Source organism: Anomalospiza imberbis, chromosome 7 (assembly GCF_031753505.1).
Source record: "Anomalospiza imberbis isolate Cuckoo-Finch-1a 21T00152 chromosome 7, ASM3175350v1, whole genome shotgun sequence".
NCBI classification, from domain to species: domain Eukaryota; kingdom Metazoa; phylum Chordata; class Aves; order Passeriformes; family Viduidae; genus Anomalospiza; species Anomalospiza imberbis.
In genome coordinates, this window is record NC_089687.1 from 38,042,846 (window position 1) to 38,058,552 (window position 15,707).

At 45.3% G+C, this 15,707-nt stretch overlaps 1 protein-coding gene across 3 annotated transcripts in view; it reads right to left on the reverse strand.

Moving 5' to 3' along the window:
* The window catches only part of USP40 (ubiquitin specific peptidase 40), a 28,459-nt gene extending 12,979 nt beyond the window's left edge, over positions 1-15,480 (reverse strand). The window contains exons 1-14 of one of the 3 annotated variants that reach the window (XR_011001027.1): positions 10,682-10,925; positions 10,164-10,380; positions 9,868-9,935; positions 9,008-9,121; positions 8,072-8,236; positions 7,496-7,642; positions 5,817-5,960; positions 4,678-4,806; positions 4,342-4,443; positions 3,656-3,763; positions 2,793-3,114; positions 2,295-2,376; positions 1,292-1,463; positions 715-799 (exon numbers count right to left, since the gene is read on the reverse strand). Coding sequence is in view for 2 of the 3 variants with exons in the window: in XM_068196668.1 (XP_068052769.1) it covers positions 715-799; positions 1,292-1,463; positions 2,295-2,376; positions 2,793-3,114; positions 3,656-3,763; positions 4,342-4,443; positions 4,678-4,806; positions 5,817-5,960; positions 7,496-7,642; positions 8,072-8,236; positions 9,008-9,121; positions 9,868-9,935; positions 10,164-10,362 (1,837 nt within the window). In the remaining variant the exon portion in view is untranslated. Of the gene's footprint in view, positions 1-714; positions 800-1,291; positions 1,464-2,294; positions 2,377-2,792; positions 3,115-3,655; positions 3,764-4,341; positions 4,444-4,677; positions 4,807-5,816; positions 5,961-7,495; positions 7,643-8,071; positions 8,237-9,007; positions 9,122-9,867; positions 9,936-10,163; positions 10,381-10,681; positions 10,926-15,403 lie in introns of those variants that run through there. The other 2 variants (XM_068196668.1, XM_068196667.1) reach the window with 2 other exon arrangements.
* Between the last annotated feature and the right edge of the window lie 227 nt (positions 15,481-15,707).

Genomic DNA, 15,707 nt, shown 5'->3' on the forward strand with positions numbered 1-15,707 from the left:
AAGACACACAAACAGGGTCAGCAAGTTTTTAAAAGTCACTACACTTAAAGAACTGTACAAGCATGGGGAGGAATATTTAGAGCAGCTCTGAGTGTCTCTATTTTGATGTTAACACCGTGGAGAGCTGGGTTGTGTTCTGGTTCAACAGTGATTTTCTGAAGCTGACCACAGAGAACATAAGATTTAAAAGTTACTGAATAAAGTTGTTAAAGACTGACACTTAGAACTGCCTAACAAAGCAAAGCTGGAGACAAAAATGACAATTTGAAAAACTGATGTACCCTTAATAAATTAATGAACTCTGTATATGAGCATTTCCCTCTACAAAATTCCTACTTCAGATGAAGTCTAACCTACATTTTCCTTTGATGTCACCCTGGCTCCTCTCTTCTACCCTCTCCTACACCTAATAGGCCAATCCTATGAAAGCAAACATCCACAAGCAAATCAAGGGCAAGACACAGACTGATACATTCTTGTCAGCAAATGTGCTTAAGATCTGCATTTCACAACAAAGATTTCACAGCCAAGTCTCAAAATCATTCATTCCAGTAATAAGAGTGAAATAAATAATTTAAACAATTAAACATGAGTTTGAGCTGGAAGAGTGTTCAGTAATACACATCTCCAGGATGGCTGATCAATGAAATCTTTAATGGCTGCAGAAATTAAAATACAGCAATAGCATGGAAGCCTGGCATGCAGTGCTCTTACCATCAAGCACCTGGTACAGGTGTAATCCTGCTGGTAAAGGCTTGGCCATGCTGAGAACCATGTCCCCTTCCCAAGACTCCAACATCTAGTTGGGAAAAATAACCAGAAAAATTATCACTGTAAAATAAGAGTGAGCAGTAGTTCACAGCACTCACAATAATTACAATCTGCTGAAAGCTGCCACAGCCTGGCTCCCAAGCTCACTTGGTGCCACTTAACTGGTGACTCCTTGAAAAGACAAAGACAGCTCTGCCACAAAATGAAATATTAAGAATAAGCCTGGAGTTCTGCAGTGTCAATCCATGGCCATGCACATGATGCCCAAATATCATTAATAAGCTCATGTGAACTTTGAGGTCGCCATTGTTAAAATTCCAGCAATTTCATGGCTTCAAGAACAGACCCCACACCACTCTTTCCTCCTGTGTAAACTCATATTAAGTTTGTAGCCTCCTAAACTCCATTTACTGCTGAAAAAATTTATCCTTGACACAAAGACTGCAGCACAGATATATTTGTAAAGGTTGCAGTGGCTCAAGTAAACATGAAGTTTGAGTTGATTTGATAGAGCAGGTACCTGGAACACTGCCTGCCGAAGGTCTCCCAGTGTCTTCCTTCTGTCAATAGTCAAATCCACCACACTCTCTTTCCAAGAAAGTGAAGGATGCAAAGCCCCATTGTGGAATTTATAGCAGGAGCTCAGGTGGAGATGTAAATCAATGCCATTGTTCGCTGAGTCACATTCAGCTCTTTGGGAGAACAACACAACAAAGTGGTGAATTTAACACCAAACAGATGTTTCTGTGCAGCTGTTCTGGAACTGATCCCCTCGGGGCTAAATTCCCTGTCACATCCCCTCCTCCTTTATACCTGTCTGAAGCTGTAGCAGCAAACCTTTAAAAACATAAAGGAGTGGAATTCCCTCAGAAACAGAATCCCAGGATGGTTTGGGTGGGGAGGGACTGAAAGTTCATCCAGTCCCACCCCTGCCATGGGCAGGGACACCTGCCCCTACCCCAGGCTGCTCCAAGCCCCATCCAAGTGGCCTTGGACACTTCCAGGGATGGGGTAGCCACAGACTTGTGTGAAATATCCCATAAACTGTCACTCTTGTGTCTGTATTTTGATATCCTAACTGTGATTCAGGTGTACTAGCACCTTTGTCCCTCAAGACAAGGGAAAGTTTTGTCCAACCTGAATACCACAAGTTCTTCACTTTTATGGCAGAGAATATCATTTATCTGTAAACTCACCATAAACCAAGTCCTTCCCCCTTCTCCCAGTGCAGAATTCCTTCTACAAACACCATTAACATACTGCATTCCACCCTCCTTCCAGAATTGCAGTGATTTTCATCACAAAATGGTACAATTTGAAACTGTATGTTTCCCTTGAAATTCTGTAGGCTGCCTGCTAACAGGGAAGGCAGGGAACCAGCAGAATATGGATATAGAAATTATATTCTTCAATTAACCTCTGACAGAACCATTTCACTTCTGACTCTCCTCAAGGAATTTCTATCCTTTTGAATCCCTTGGGAGTCCTGCAGATAAGAGCTGATTACAGTGACACCATTATACCTCTTTTTTTGCAGCTCTGTATTAGCAGCATTCATTTCATTCAGCAGGTGCTCAGGAATTTGGTACCTTGGATTTCCATGTGCTGTGAGAAAAAAATAAAGGCTTAAAACATGGTTTGGAAAACAAGAAAAGTTATCAAGAGGAGACATTACAGTACAATAATTACTGAAAACTCAACTGCATGACGATATCAAGAATAAACAAAAGCTTTTACTCCTTCCAATCAACCTTTCTTTAAGGGAAATGAACACATAAATGCCATTAGCAACAACTTGTATTTGATGCTCTGCCATTATTTGTGGAGCATGCTAAAAAAAATTAGTCAGCTACAGCCAGTCAACAGGTCACCACCTCCTTTTATCTTCACTTAACTCTTTTTTCAAATGATCACTATAAGGAAAACTGGGGAAAATAAAGCTTGGAAAGAACAAAAAAGCACTCCAGAAAAAATGTCAAAGCAGGAAGCCCCCCCAGGATCTCCAGATGAGCTTTGTGTACCTTCAGGGGGCCTCTTCAGCTGAGCTTTTCTGTAGAACAGCATGTAGGCACTCTCTTTACCCTGGAATTGCTTCTCAATATCCTTCTCCTTGATGGGCTGGACTTTGGAATCATTCAGATCAAACCAGTGGCACCCAGCAGAAGCCGCCCTTGGCCTTGGGGAGTTTTTCTCACAGTTCCACTGGACATCGTTCTTCTGGGAAGGGCTCTGGAGATTTTGTCCATGAGAATCCAGCTTGAACAGGAGCTTGTGTGTTTCCTTCAGGCCGACCTTATTTCCATCAGGACTCAGCTGGAATATCTGAGAATGATTCTGCAAATACTGAAAGGGAAGCAAGGACAGGATGAAGAAGGTGCCAAGTTTTAAATGCAGCAGCCTGTATTAAGCTGCTCATCTGATTGTCCTCAAAGTGAAACACAAACCCCATTAATTCCACTCTCATTTTATGGTGCTTCCTCATCTATTTTCTCAGTTTGCCTCTGTAAAAGCCTCACATCTACACTTCACACCTACATTTAAATATTTCTTGTGGAAACTGCAAGTAGCTCCCTTCAAAAAACAAGCAAGCATCAGTGTTCCACCTATCTACAACACAAATGATGAACTATTTTCCTTATCACATCATAAAATGCAACAACCATTTGGTAAATTGTTTTACTGGAAAAAAAAATACACAAAATCTCAGTCAGACAACTCCTTGGGATCTTATGTTCCCCAGCCTGCTAATTCACATTACAAACCTCTCCTTGCACATGCTAATCCAAGGGTCCATATTCTCAATTATCATCCTCCTGACTATTCAGTAATAATATAAATGATTATAAAAGCTATCTAAAGCCAAGACTAGCAAACCTGTGATTACCTTTCGTAATGCTCCATATTGTTTTCTGTATTTCTTATTCCAGGACACCCCTTTCTTCTCCAGTAATTTCTGCCCTAATTGATCCACGGGAATTTGTTTAGCTTCTTCCTGCAGAGAAATGAAAAACTAAGGTAACAAAGGCTATAGAAGTCAAGGGGTCAACACAAAGAAGCCATTTTGGAAGTGTTTTAATCATTCCTGGTTTTTAATAAGCTGCAGTAGCATCATTTGGAGCAGTCTCAGAGGGGGTTTAGGTTGGATATCAGAGAAAGGGTCTTCCCTCAGAGGGTGCTGGGCACTGCCCAGGCTCCCCAGGGAATGGGCACATTCCCAAGGCTGCCACAGCCCAAGAAGCTCCAGGACAATGCTCTCAGGGATGGACAAGCTGGGATTGGTGGGGTGTCTGTGTAGGGCCAGGAGCTGGATCAATGCTCCTTGTGGGTCCCTTCCAGCTCTGGATATTCTAATTCCTTTTGCAACAGCTTTGGTGAGCAGCTTTAGAAATTCTCCAAAAGGACCTCTGTCTGTATGAAGAGCCACTGTTAATATTAAAGCCAAGTTTTAAATGCTTCACACCAAGCTCAGAAGAGCTCTGGACCCTGAAGCCTGCCCACTCTCACAAACACCAACCCCCTGCAGGTTCCCCCGCTCCAAAACCAAAGCAATGAACTCCTTACATACCATACCTCTGATAAAATCCCTTTTAAGACTGCCAGTGGATTTTCTGATTCTTTGGCATTCTCAGTGTCTCTTAAAGTCTTCTCTTCAATTGGCCCATCCTCTTCTTCCTGGGTAAGAAGGACACTCACAAATATTGTGGTTTCACACACAAACAGACATGATCATGCACAATTTAGGAGTGTGAAGGACATTCTGTTAAACTGCCCTTCTCAATGACGCGAGACACACAAAGCCTCATTAAAATATTAATTAAGTTTGGATGCACATTCATCCACTAGCTCTTAATACTTTTCTGAGAAGTACAACCTCTAAAGCAAGGAAGAAAAGCCTTTAGGACTTACTTGGAGTTGCCAGTTTCCTAATTCATCCACATCTCTGATATAAACATGATAGTGTCCTCCATAGCAGCCACCTTTGTGTATAATAACAGAGAAGAGCTCATACATGTACTCTGAATCATCCATTTCAGTCTTTAAAAAGAAAAACAATAATTGTAACAACAACTGAGGTCAGTCTCTCGCACAAGGACAGCTTTATACCTTTAGCATCACTTCAGAGATTTCTCAGTGTGCGTTTGCACGTGCAGAGACTGAAATGGCCTTTGCGGGCTGGGGACACAAGGAAGAACTGGCACAAGCCACAGAGCAAGGCACAGGCCAATAAATCATAAAATCACAGAATGGTTTGGGCTGGAGGGACCTTAAAATTCATCTGAGTTCCTGCCAGGGGAAGGGACAACCTTCCACTAGCCCAGGTGGCTCCAAGTCATGTCCAAGCTGGCCTTGGAGACTTTCAGGGATGGGGCAGCCACAGCTTCCCCAGGTAATCAGTGTTATTAAACAAGCAGGGTTCTGATCCATACTGGAAACTCAAAATATTTTCGATTTCAATGTTTGCTCACAACAAAACGTATTTTGTTTAAAAGAGGAGAGAGAAAACAAGCAACACTTAGAAACTCTAAAACTGGGGAGGGGGAAAAAGGCTTCCTCAAATTCTAACACTGAGAAATTTCCAAGCTTGCATTGCAACACTTCAAGAAGAAGAACGTCTGTTCCATAAGAGTGCCTCTGTTGTGTTGTTTAAGAATCAAAATTTGTCATCAAGCCATGGCATAGCTCAATCTATAACCAGAAATATATTTATGAATGCAAACAGATTCCTGAGAAAAATGGAATAACTACAGGCACCTAAAGCATATATAGGTCAATTTATGCATGATGCTCTCAGAGAATAACCACACAAAAATAAATTTCAATTTCCATTTCCAGATAATTATCTTCCTGTCAAGGAAAGGTTAGATAACTTTTGGGTAATTATTTTACCCTTCCCCCTCACAGCTACAAGGTAGCTCAGTTCAAAAGCGGAGGAGGACACCAAAGTTACTCAAATACATGACAAAATGCAAAATAAAAGATAACCTTGAGCTGTGGGTTCTCTGCTGAGTATACAGAAACTTTTAACAAATGTTAACAGTGCCCACCTGCTCACAGAAAGGCCTCAGGTTGATCTGGATGGGGAATGTGTAGCAGCTCGTTTCTTTGTACCTCTCACACTTCTCAAAGTCAAAGTTGAACCTCAGGAGGGAAATGGTGAGGAAGGGAGGCAGCTTGCGTAGTTTAGCAGACTGGGAAGGGATTTAAAAAACACTTTAAGCACAGACTCAGAACAAAACTGTGCTTCCACCTTGCTGTGGTCAAATCCCTTTCCACCAAAGCTTTGTTACCACCAGAGACAAGATCAGTGCCCTCATTTTTGAAACGTCTTCACTAATTCTCAATTTCCCTTCCAACGACACAACCTAAAAGTGACCCAATCTTCTCCCCCTGTTGAGCCCCACATCCTCCTTGACTGGTGATCACCACACTTGATCCTGCCACAGCAAATAAAGGACATTGGTGAAATTCCAGTCAGTACTGGCATTTCCATAGCCCATGGGCTCTGTACAGGCAGTCACAGAACAACCAGGAGGTAAAGTCTCCCTCATTTCTACAGGGGAGCACGCTTCAGGCAGGAAAGCCAGGATAATCCATTTTAATGATCCCAGATTAATCCAGATCCAACCACTTGATGGGTGAGCCCATCAAGAACCCTCATGAGAAGTAAAACCAACCATCTTGTACCACCTGTGACAGCAGGTATGGGTTCCATGGCCACATTTCTGAGGCTTTCCAATGTCTCCATCCTCCTCTCCACTGGCAGAGCCATAACAGGAACACATACAGGGTTTAAGAAATCCCCTGAATTAGGAATTCCATTTGCATCCACAGCCTGGCAGCCCCCAGTTCTTTGATTTCCTACCAAAATTCAGAGTTCCCACTCTCCTCCTGCACGGATGAGCACTTGTGAGACGCAGACAATTACCTTGTACTGCCTTGAACCCAGCCCAGTTAAACCTCAGCCAGCCCTTGCAACAAGATATGTGAGGCACTGCTGAGAGCTCCTGAACTCCCAAGTTACTGATTAACCAGGCCTGACCTCAGCTTCCCTTTGAACTACTCCTTCCACATTCAGAGGGCTGCAGAGTTTGGATTTCACCCATCCTGCAAGAGGCCAAGGAGCTCTGCTGCTGTGACAAGGGCAGAGGGCAAAAACAGCCTGAGTCTGCTTCCCTCCACAAAAACAGAGCAACAGATCCCATTCCCTGCACAGAGCAACACCTGCCCATTGTTCTTCTCTCTCATTTGGGTTCTCCAGAAGTGAGTTTCCATGATTTCTCTCATTGCACATTTTTATTTTATGCTTTAACTTATCTTTTAGCCAATCCTCCAGAATGCACAGAGCATGGTGCAGCAGAGGTGTTGAATGAGTCAATACTCTCCAAATTATACCACACTCCATGTTAGGGACAAAAAACTGCAATAACATTTGGGAAATGAGCCACAGGAGCTTTTCTTGACATCCCTGCTGAGGTTTCATAGAATACCAGGATGGTTTGGGTTGGAAGGGACCTTAAAGCCCATCCAGTGCCACCCACTGCCATGGGCAGAGACACCTTCCGCTATCCCAGGGTGCTCCAAACCCTGCCTTGGACACTTCCAGGGATCCAGGGCCAGCCACAGCTTCTCTGGGCACCCTGTGCCAGGGCCTCCCACCCTCACAGGGAAGAATTTTTTCCTAACATCCCAACTAACCCTATATCATCCCACCCCAAGGTGTTACCTTTGAAGCTTCAACCAGTTTATCACAGGCTCCACATCGATACAAGTTGTCATTCTCAAAGTATTCTTCCTCCACGTACATGTTCCACAGGGCCTCCTCCAAGCCAGCCACACCTTTCACTGCCACTGTGAGGTCTAAGAAATCTTCCTGTGCAGAAAGAACAGCAAGAAACGAGGTTCTGAGGGGTGTAAGTTTGTGGTGATTAGAAAGATATCCATCCTATTCATCACAGTGAGGGGCAAAAAAAACCCTCTCACAGTCACGCAAATTAATTTTTAAAAAGTGATTTTTTTAAATTACAAAGAGCATAAAAGACTGTCAAGGTATGTTTTGCTGTTACCTCACTGCACTCTGTGCTAACTACATCTATTAAAGGCAGGGCTTGTGAACCAAGAACATGCAAAACACATGGGTTTTTTACCTCCCATTTAGAAAATGCAGCCCAAGACCAACACTCACTACCTGGATTCAACAAGGTACTCAACAAGGATGACATTATTTTTGGACTTTAAAAACAAGAACATTTAAAGTCAACAGCCTGAAGCGAACCTCCCAGTCGAATATCCCTACCTTTACCTGTCTCTCACTGACGTTCTTGCACTCCTTACAGACAATCTGGTTGACAACAATGCCATGGTACAGGCGGTTGATGAGGTCGTGGCCCGATGTCCCCACCAGGGAAGTCTCCAGAGCACTGAAGAGGATCCTGTTCAATTCCTGCACATCGTGCTGCCTCATCTCCTGCAAGGAGGGAAACCCAAACAGGAAGGAATGAAACACTGCTGTCCTTGGCTTGTGGCTTAAAAATAACACACCAAGTGTCCCAGAGTCTCAGCGACTACTCATACATTTACTCCTTGAGTAGTAAAGTACTACATCTATTATTGTTAATTTGGTTATGCTACAACCCATCTAAGACACTTTCACTCGGGTAGAATCATAGAATTCCAGAGTGGTTTGGGTTGGAAGGACCTTAAAGATCATTTTGTTCCACCCCCTGCCTCGGGCACGGACACCTTCCAATATTCCAGGGTGCTCCCAGCCCCAGTGTCCAACCTGACCTTGGGCACTGCCAGGGATCCAGGGGCAGCCACAGCTTCTCTGGGCACCCTGTGCCAGGGCCTGCCCACCCTCCCAGGGAACAATTCCTGCCCAGTATTCCATTTACACCGGCTCTCTGTCAATTTGAAGCCATTCCCTAGATTTAGATTAATCTCTGACTGACACAGTTCAACTTGGGTAACAATCTAAGTTCTGAGCCTGTAGGAAAAACACTCCTGTAAAAACAAAGGAAAAGCAACTGGAATTGTATCTAAGAGAACAACCGTCTTCTGTTCCTCCCTGTAAACAACTGCCACGGACTCCACGTGGAGATCCAACAGGATACACCAAGAGCTGACCCAACTCGATGTCATCTCCTCAGCTTGAAGGATTTTAAGGCATTTCCTAACTGTCAGACTTGCAGAACCCATCTGTATGCAGGGAGAAGCGTGTGGGGATGGAGATTGGCACCTCGTGGCCGCTCCAGCCGAAGCTCTCGGTGAGGTCTGTGGTGGATGCAGCCTGCTGGTCCAGGAGCAGGAGCTGAGCAAACAAACGCTGCAGCTGCAGCGGGATGATCCGAACCTGGCACACCAGCAAGGGAACAGAGGCAGCACGTCAGACACAGCCTTCACACCAGCCATTCCAGCAAAAACAGAGGCTACTTACCACAAAGCTGGGGATAAACCACCCCTGCCTGGTTCATAACGCACATTACTCAGCTCACACCGAGCAGTCAGGCTCGGTTCACAGTGCCTCACCTTACACAGCCAAGTGGAATGGTTTGGGGTGGGAAGGACCTCAAAGTCCATCCCATTCCACCCCTGTCATGGGCAGGGATGCCTCCCACTATCCCAGGCTGCTCCAAGCCCCAAAGTCCAGCCTGGCCTTGGACACTTCCAGGGATCCAGGGGCAGCAACAGCTGCTCTGGGATTTCCATTCCAGCCCCTCCCTACCCTCCCAGGGAACAATTCCTTCCCAAGATCCCATCCATCCCTGCCCTCTGGCAGTGGGAGCCACTCCCTCTGTCCTGTCCCTCCACGCCTTGTCCCAAGTCCCTCTCCAGCCCTCCTGAAGGGCTTGGTGGTGGGGTGGAATGAGGTGGGAGGGAGAACACCTCAGCAGAAGCAGACTCCATATCTGATTTCTGAAGTAAAACCTTAAGGCAATGAAAGCTTAGAATGGTGTGAAAAATCCAGTATCAGCCAGCCCAAACTGCCTCTCAGTATCAAATTCAGGTTTTCACTCATTTTCCTAAGTTTCACATGAACTGCAGCCGTATTCCTCCAAATCAGCATTGGACAGTGATGAACAGGAAAATTCCCAACACCTTTGCATCTGGTTTCCTGCTGTCATCCAGAGTGCCAAGTTCTTCAGGTCCCAGGGAGAACAAAGCCTCTGCAATTGGTAAAAAATTATTACTTAAAAAGACAACGTCCCCTCTTTAAAAATGTAATGTCTTTTAATGTCAAACACTATGATTTTATTCTGCAATAATTTATTTAAAGTGAACTATTCTCTAAAATCACCCGAGATCACTGTGTTTCTTAAATAAATAACCAGAAGTACAAGTCTCACTAAAATATCAATCCCAACATTATTTTAAGAAGGTTTTGAGCATCTCACCTCTAAATTCAGGCGTGAAAAGCAGAGTCTGCAGAAGGGAATTGAGGTAGCAGGTCCCACCCTGATTTTTGATTCCACTGAGGTTGGTGAAATCCCTGGGAGCTGGAGGCTCAGACTCTCTGGGCTTCGATTTCTTCCCTTTCCCATAATGATTGTTGGAAATAAAGGAAAAATCCTCTTCAAATAAGTCCCCAAACATTGTGAAGGCAGAAGAGTCCTTTAAAAATATACAATAGGTATTTACTGTAAAAAATGCAGATGAACCCATCCACCTCAAATCCTCCAAGATAAACCTGGAAGCCTTGACTGAAGAATTTGTTTTGGTTTTTTCCGACCTTATTCTGGTCATTCTAAAAATGAACCCATGTAAAAGTGTAAATTAATGTAACAAAAAAAGGGTGAATTAAAAGCATGTCTGTTACCACAGGTCTGAGCAGTCTTTTCACCAGATTCAAACCCACCACAATTCCATTCTGCACAAAGCCGTTATTTATTCCTACAAGTGAACTATCCCCTACCTTGGATTATCCTTATCCACCTCCTCCAAAACCCTGGCACTCCTTCATCTGAGACATTAAAGCAGAAAGATTTTAAAGTTTCACTTTCCTCATGAACATAAATAGCAAATAAATCACTTTGCATCAGCTTTTCCTCCTCTGAATGCAGCTCTCGACTGCCTTAAAATCTCTATAAAGGCCCCTCCTCCCAAGCTGCTGGATGGAATTCCTGGGCTTGGCACTCAATCCAAGCTGTCTCCCAGCCCTCATTCCTGTTCCCAGTCAGGCCTGTTGCACTTTAGATTCTTCTCCTCCATGAATCTCCTCCCAGCAGCTCCTGAGTGGATGGTTTGTCCCAAAAAAGGGCCATATCCAGGAGACACCACCCACCCAGCACTCTGGAGAGGCACTTGAGTGCCAAATCCTCCCTCGCTCCTTATTTCTGGATCCTCCTTCCCTTAAAATCACACAGGAATAGCAGCTGGAAGGGATTCTGGATGGTTCAGGGACAGCTCAGAGCACAGGGGCTAGGACTGGAATGAATCCATGGCAGGAGACACCAAAATCCTGGAATAAATCCATGGCAAGAGATCCCAGAACCTCTTTAATAAATGCATGACAGGAGATCCCAAAATTCTCTAGTACTTTCATGACAGGAGATCCACAAATCCCTCTAATAAACCACAACTCTCCAATGAGATTCCCAAACCCCTCTAATAAATCCATAGCAGGAGATCACAAAATCCTCTAATAAATCTGTGACAGGAAATCCCCAAAGATTTAATCCCCCAAATCCTTTAAGATATCGATGACAAACGATCCCAAACCCCTGTAATAAACCCACAGCAGGAGCTCCCAAACCCCTCTAATAAATCTATGAGAGCAGAGCCCAAACCCCTCTAAAAAACCCATGGCAGGAGATACCAAACCCCTCCAAAAAACCCAAGCCAGGAGCTCCCAAACCCCTCTAATAAAGCCCTAAGATTCCCAAAGCCCTCTAACAAACCGATGAGATGTTCCCAAAACCCTCAAATAAACTCATGGCAGAAGCTCCCAAAACCCTCTAATAAACCCATAGCAGGAGTTCCCAAATCCCTCTAACAAACCCATGGCAGGAGATCCCAAACCTCTCTAACAGATCTGTGACAGGAGATCCCAAACCCTTTTAATAAACCCATGAGAGGAGATCCCACACCCCTCCAATAAACCCATGGCAGGAGAGCTCAAACCCTCTAACGAGTCTGTGACAGGAGATCCCAAACCCTTTTAATAAACCCATGACAGAAGATCCCAAACCCTTTTAATAAACCCATGGCAGGAGAGCTCAAACCCTCCAATAAACCTGTGACAGGAGACCCCCAACCCCTCTAATAAATCTGTGATAGGAGATCCGAAATCCTTTTAATAAACCCATGACAGGAGACCCCCAACCCCTCCAATAAACCCATGGCAGGAGAACTCAAACCCTCTAATGAGTCTGTGACAGGAGACCCCAAACCCCTCTAATAAATCTGTGACAGGAGATCCCAAACCCTTTTAATAAACCCATGACAGGAGATCCCACATTCCTCTAATAAACCCATGGCAGGAGAGGCTAAACCCTCTAATAAGTCTGTGACAGGAGATCCCAAACCCTTCTAATAAATCTGTGACAGGAGCTCCCAAACCCCTCTAACAGATCTGTGATAGGAGATCCCAAACCCTTTTAATAAACCTGTAACAGGAGACCCCCAACCCCTCTAATAAATCTGTGACAGGAGATCCGAAACCCTTTTAATAAACCCATGACAGGAGACCCCCAACCCCTCCAATAAACCCATGGCAGGAGAGCTCAAACCCTCTAATGAGTCTGTGACAGGAGATCCCAAACCTCTCTAACAGATCTGTGACAGGAGATCCCAAACCCTTTTAATAAACCCATGACAGAAGATCCCACACCCCTCTAATAAATCTGTGACAGGAGATCCGAAACCCTTTTAATAAACCCATGACAGGAGACCCCCAACCCCTCCAATAAACCCATGGCAGGAGAGGCTAAAACCTCCAATACGTCTGTGACAGGAGATCCCAAACTCCTCTAATAAATCTGTGATAGGAGATCCCAAACCCTTTTAATAACCCATGACAGGAGATCCCCAACCCCTCCAATAAACCCATGGCAGGAGAGCTCAAACCCTCTAACGAGTCTGTGACAGGAGATCCCAAACCCTTTTAATAAACCCATGACAGAAGATCCCAAACCCTTTTAATAAACCCATGGCAGGAGAGCTCAAACCCTCCAATAAACCTGTGACAGGAGACCCCCAACCCCTCTAATAAATCTGTGATAGGAGATCCGAAATCCTTTTAATAAACCCATGACAGGAGACCCCCAACCCCTCCAATAAACCCATGGCAGGAGAACTCAAACCCTCTAATGAGTCTGTGACAGGAGACCCCAAACCCCTCTAATAAATCTGTGACAGGAGATCCCAAACCCTTTTAATAAACCCATGACAGGAGATCCCACATTCCTCTAATAAACCCATGGCAGGAGAGGCTAAACCCTCTAATAAGTCTGTGACAGGAGATCCCAAACCCTTCTAATAAATCTGTGACAGGAGCTCCCAAATCCCTCTAACAGATCTGTGATAGGAGATCCCAAACCCTTTTAATAAACCTGTAACAGGAGACCCCCAACCCCTCTAATAAATCTGTGACAGGAGATCCGAAACCCTTTTAATAAACCCATGACAGGAGACCCCCAACCCCTCCAATAAACCCATGGCAGGAGAGCTCAAACCCTCTAATGAGTCTGTGACAGGAGATCCCAAACCTCTCTAACAGATCTGTGACAGGAGATCCCAAACCCTTTTAATAAACCCATGACAGAAGATCCCACACCCCTCTAATAAATCTGTGACAGGAGATCCGAAACCCTTTTAATAAACCCATGACAGGAGACCCCCAACCCCTCCAATAAACCCATGGCAGGAGAGGCTAAAACCTCCAATACGTCTGTGACAGGAGATCCCAAACTCCTCTAATAAATCTGTGATAGGAGATCCCAAACCCTTTTAATAACCCATGACAGGAGATCCCCAACCCCTCTAATAAACCCATGGCAGGAGAGCTCAAACCCTCTAATGAGTCTGTGACAGGAGCTCCCAAACCCCTCTAATAAACCCATGACAGGAGATCCCAAACTCCTCTAATAAATCTGTGACAGGAGATCCCAAACCCTTTTAATAAACCCATGACAGGAGACCCCAAATCCCTCTAATAAATCTGTGACAGGAGATCCCAAACCCTTTTAATAAACCCATGACAGGAGATCCCACATTCCTCTAATAAACCCATGGCAAGAGAGGCCAAATCCTCTAATAAATCTGTGACAGGAGATCCGAAACCCTTTTAATAAACCCATGACAGGAGATCCCAAACTCCTCTAATAAATCTGTGACAGGAGATCCCAAACCCTTTTAATAAACCCATGACAGGAGACCCCAAATCCCTCTAATAAATCTGTGACAGGAGATCCCAAACCCTTTTAATAAACCCATGACAGGAGATCCCACATTCCTCTAATAAACCCATGGCAAGAGAGGCCAAATCCTCTAATAAATCTGTGACAGGAGATCCGAAACCCTTTTAATAAACCCATGACAGGAGATCCCAAACCCCTCTAATAAACCGGTGACAGGAGATCCCAAATCCTTTTAATAAACCATGACAGGAGACCCCCAACCCCTCTAATAAACCCATGGCAGAAGAGCTCAAACCCTCTAATGAGTCTGTGACAGGAGATCCCAAACCTCTCTAACAGATCTGTGATAGGAGATCCCAAACCCTTTTAATAAACCCATGACAGGAGACCCCAAATCCCTCTAATAAATCTGTGACAGGAGATCCCAAACCCTTTTAATAAACCCTTGACAGGAGACCCCAAACCCCTGTAATAAATCTGTGATAGGAGATCCGAAATCCTTTTAATAAACCCATGACAGGAGACCCCCAACCCCTCTAATAAATCTGTGATAGGAGATCCGAAATCCTTTTAATAAACCCATGACAGGAGACCCCCAACCCCTCTAATAAATCCATGGCAGGAGAGCTCAAACCCTCTAATGAGTCTGTGACAGGAGACCCCAAACCCCTCTAATAAATCTGTGATAGGAGATCCCAAACCCCTCTAATAAACCCATGACAGGAGATCCCAAACTCCTCTAATAAATCTGTGACAGGAGACCCCAAACCCTTTCAATAAACCCATGACAGAAGATCCCACACCCCTCCAATAAACCCATGGCAGAAGAGGCTAAACCCTCCAATACGTCTGTGACAGGAGATCCCAAACCCCTCTAACAGATCTGTGATAGGAGATCCCAAACCCTTTTAATAAACCCATGACAGGAGACCCCAAACCCCTCTAATAAACCGGTGACAGGAGATCCCAAACCCTTTTAATAAACCCATGACAGGAGACCCCCAACCCCTCCAATAAACCCATGGCAGGAGAGCTCAAACCCTCCAATAAGTCTGCGACAGGAGATCCCAAATCCCACTACTAAGCCCATGCCAGGAGCTTCCGAACCCCTGTAACAAAGCCATGCCAGGAGCTTCCGAACCCCTGTAACAAAGCCATGCCAGGAGCTTCCGAACCCCTGTAACAAAGCCACGCCAGGAGCTTCCGAACCCCTGTAACAAAGCCATGCCAGGAGCCCCCGAGCCGGCGACCCCCGGCCCTCAGAGGCCCGCACTCACCGCGCCCGGCCCGGCCCTACGGCCAGGGGCCAGCGGCCGCCGCCATATTTGTTGTGTGGCGCCGCGCAAAGCCCGCCGGGACCGGCGGCCGCGGGGAGGGCGGGGGCGCGCGGGGCACGCTGGGAGTTGTAGTTTCGCCACCGTGAGGGCAGGAGCGCGTCGTGGCAGCCTGCGGGATGTCCATCCCTGGATGTGGTCCAGGACACACTCGATGAGGGCTTGCAGCGACCTGGGATAGCTGAAGGTGTGCCCATGGCAGGGGGTGGAACGGGATGGGCTTTATGGTCCCTTCCAACACAAACCA